At 29.1% G+C, this 4,013-nt stretch overlaps 1 protein-coding gene across 1 annotated transcript; it reads right to left on the reverse strand.

Annotated features, from left to right (window-relative positions):
* Positions 1-533: 533 nt before the first annotated feature.
* On the reverse strand, positions 534-3,618 carry LOC136081994 (uncharacterized). The gene is made up of 2 exons (XM_065800522.1): positions 930-3,618; positions 534-714 (listed from the first exon to the last, which is right to left on the reverse strand). Exon 1 carries the CDS (start codon positions 3,312-3,314, stop codon positions 2,259-2,261), a length of 1,056 nt encoding a protein of 351 aa, XP_065656594.1. The 5' UTR covers positions 3,315-3,618; the 3' UTR covers positions 534-714; positions 930-2,258.
* Between the last annotated feature and the right edge of the window lie 395 nt (positions 3,619-4,013).

The following is a 4,013-nucleotide window of genomic DNA, read 5'->3' on the forward strand; positions in this document are numbered from 1 at the left end:
CCCATGTGGGGATTATTATTTTGTCCCATGTGGGTTTCATATGGTAAATCCCACATGGATTCCATATGGTAAATCCCATATGGGATACGCGTGGGTTTTTACCATATGTAACCCATATGGGGATTATTATTTTGTCCCATGTGGGTTTCATATGGTAAATCCCACATGGGTTTTATGTGGTAAATCCTACATGGGATATAGGTGGAAAATACTACATGTTATAGATCTTAAATGCCACATATTTTAATCCAAATGGTATAAAAGTAGTCAATACTAGACAAATGAAAGTCCGAATGCTTCTATGATAATTTTTAAAATTCTTTTAATTTAAAAATTACTTAAATAGTAATTTAAAATTAATCATTGAAACTTTCAGAGAGACCTAACTTAATCTGGTATTTGCTACTTTATCCCATTTGGTATTCAAAATATATAGCATTTGTGATCTTTTACATGTGATGTTTTCCACCAATAACCTATGTGGGATTTACCTTAAACTATTATAACGAAATTTTATAAAATGAAAAAACGTGTTGCAAAATGAATTTATTTTAAAATAAATGCTATTAATCAATACATCCAAAATGAATATTAAAAAAATTATTTTTTCTTTTGCGATTTACACGCCGTTTTTTGTCGATTGAATTAATTAAATCGCTTCGGCTTGCATAATACCAAGGTTTTTAGTATCTTCAAACTTTCTTCAAACATTTTCTAAAAAAAAAAATATAAATACAAATATAAAAAAATATATATATATATATATATATATTTATATATATATATATATATATATATATATATATATAGAGAGAGAGAGAGAGAGAGAGAGAGAGAGAGAGAGAGACAGAGAGAGAGAGACAGAGAGAGAGAGAGACAGAGAGAGAGTAGTCAAACAAAAAAACAAAAACAAAAATGTAAAAACCTACTTTTTCAATGATGTAAACGTTGGGTGCAATAGCCACTGGATGCAAAAGTGTCTATACTTTTTCGTCACACACACGGCCTTCTATAATAAAAGTCCTTGACATCGCGCAAAATGCCGTAAAAACTGAAGGCCGATTAAACTTTCACTTTTACTTATATTGATATATTTTTATATTAGGTAGGGTGTAATGGCAGTCTATGTTTTCTAATAATAATCTCTAGTAAAGACGGAAATATAAAAAGAAAACCAAAAAGTTGTTAAAAGATAATCATATTTTTCGTATTTCAAATTTCATTAAGAATATTTATGTAATATAAAATATCATCAATAACAAGCAGAACCATAACAAAGTATATATCTATATATTAAAAAGATAACTGTATTTTTAATTTTTTTTGCTAAAAATGGTAACAATAAAAATCGCCAACAATAAAAAACACCAACAAAAGTTGATTCAAGCAAAAAAAAAGTTTTATCAATATATCTCAACAGGGTAAATATTTACAAATCCAAACATATTGAAAGACATATAGGCTAATGAGAAAATAAAAAACATAACAAGTAAATAGCATAATTAATTACAAAACTAATTTTCACATAAATTATGATAGCTTTAGTATTTTGGGAGTGGTAATTAGTGAGTAATTCTTTAGCAGAATATTAGAATATACTCTGCATTGTTTTTTTGTGATTTTAAATTAATATTTAGCAGCAATGAACTAAAACTGAGTAACACAAAATTTTCTGTATAAAGGGTCAGTAGCACCTTGAAAAAAAAAAAGGCACAATATTGACCATTAGAAAAGAGCATCAGAAGGAATTTCAAGTCCGCCTCTGTTTAGGCTATACAGATAACTTCCATATTTATAATAATAATTGGTAGATTCATCATAAATTTTTATTTCGCTTTTTTGCACATAGCCAGCTATGTAAACTATAGCCACTAATGTAGATTTATTAACTGAGCTTTCAAGATCATGTATATTATCCAGAAGTTCTTTTTCATCAGTAGAAATATCTCTAAAACATATGTCACAAGTATGACCATCGATACCATCAACAGGAATGTCAAGTTGTAATATCAGTTTAGTAAGTTGAATATTAATTTTTTCAATTACAGATTTAGCGTTTATAAAGTAAGTACCTCCAGATCCCTGTCAAAGCTTAGAAAAAGCTTTTTCAAGTGGATCTGTTGAAAACCAACCTAATAAGACATACTTTGCTCCATTACTCAACAAAGTTTCTACAAGATCAATAAAGCCATAACATGAATGCGCTATTGAATTGCTAGTATCTAGCGTAAGCTGTTTTACACGCTTACCTGTAGGTTTCATAAAATTTGACAGTTCAGCAATATCTCGTAGCAGTTGTAACAGTTGTTGATCACCAACTGAGTGGATTTCTTCGCATAATTCATTTCTAAACCGAATGCCAGCACCAGGTGCTTTGACATTAACAACATTCGAAAAAAAATTATTTTTTCAATAAATACAGCAGTACCTTCAAATGCTTTATTTTCAATCTCTGGATGCGTTCTTAATGCAGCTACTGTTTCTTTGCAAAAAATAGACAAACAAAACTTTACAGATTGTCTCTCTATTGGTTTTGGATAAACTGATTTAGCTGTAAGTTTAGAGAGTTTAAAAAGACTATTGCACTCAGCTTTATATATAGTTTCTAAATCACTCCACTTAGCCAAAGCCAGTTCTTTATTGTTCAAAAATTGAAGTTCCCCAGTCTTTTTTGTCAACCAATTGTTTCGTATAGATTTTAGTAGATGCACATAATCATACAATAAATATATACCTGATGTTGTTAACCATGGTTTACTATCAACTGTTTTAAACATTCCAAAAAGTCTTTGATTTACACGGTTACCATCAGTAATTATTACCAGTGTCTTACTATTTTCAATATTATTTATTGTATAGACAATTTGTTGACATTGAGCAAACTGAAATTCAGAGGAAAGATTTGCAACAGGTTCAGCTCTACATACAAATTCTGGACCTCCAAAAAGACATTTAATCATAAATGATAAAATTGTTTTAGCTAACTTTTCAGGGTAGTTTACTGCTTGACCAAACAAAGCACCTCTTTGGTAAAGTAATGAAGCTTTGACATAGACCTCATCAATTAGTAGTATGGAAATTCTTTTTAATGGATTTAAATTCATTAAAATACTATTTATGAAACTTAGGTCCTCCATTGAGCTTATTTTTGAAGTCAATCGTGTTAAAGTCCTTATACTTGGCAACTTGTAGTCAATACACAAACAATCATATAAACTTCGTTGTAGTTGTAATTGATATTGTAGTTGTAGTTGTATAAATTTATATTTTTGTTGTAGTTGAGATAGTTCGACTTGCAAAGAGATACACAGCATTTCAAAGGCATTTTTAAGGCATTTAAAAAAACTAATCGTTAGTTTGACAATATTATTACCTTACAATGTTAACGCCTTGAAACTTACAATGTTATCGTCTTGAAGTTGCGCTATCTAATTTATAAACCAATCAAATTTTAAAGATTTATTAAAAAAGTGCTAACACAAACTTTCGTCTAATGTTAAAAGATGAAAATGTAAACACAGTATTAGGAATTGGCCTTCAGTTTAACAAATTTGTTGCGCGATGTCAAGGCCTGTTATTATAGAAGGCCGCGGTCACACATAATATAATATTCTGAAACTAATAAACAAACATCTAAATTTCTATAAGTAAATTTATTCTTTGATCATTGCCTTTATATCCTATCTTATTTTCATATCATAATCTATTATGGTATTATTTATATAACATATCACAACAATATTATTAAATTTGTGATGTTCAAATATCATATGAACATTCTCTAACATGTTCATATGATATTTGAATATAGTTCTTGAGTATATTATCTGCAAACAATTGACTGATGCAAGTTCAAATGTTGTCAAAAACCAAGCATGCATGCATGGGACACTGCAGTGTCCTACAAAGAAATGCTGGTTTGAAAGTCAAATTTTCTTTATTAAAAAAAAAATTAAAATAGGGGGGAGATAGGGAGGTTGCCGTAATTTTTTATAGGCTCCAAAACTTTTAAC

This window comes from Hydra vulgaris, chromosome 06, assembly GCF_038396675.1.
Source record: "Hydra vulgaris chromosome 06, alternate assembly HydraT2T_AEP".
Taxonomy (NCBI): Eukaryota; Metazoa; Cnidaria; class Hydrozoa; order Anthoathecata; family Hydridae; genus Hydra; species Hydra vulgaris.

What these genes read in the sequence shown, in the direction of transcription:
- LOC136081994 (XM_065800522.1), bottom strand. Translation starts at nt 3,314, where the DNA reads ATGCTGTGTATCTCTTTGCAAGTCGAACTATCTCAACTACAACAAAAA.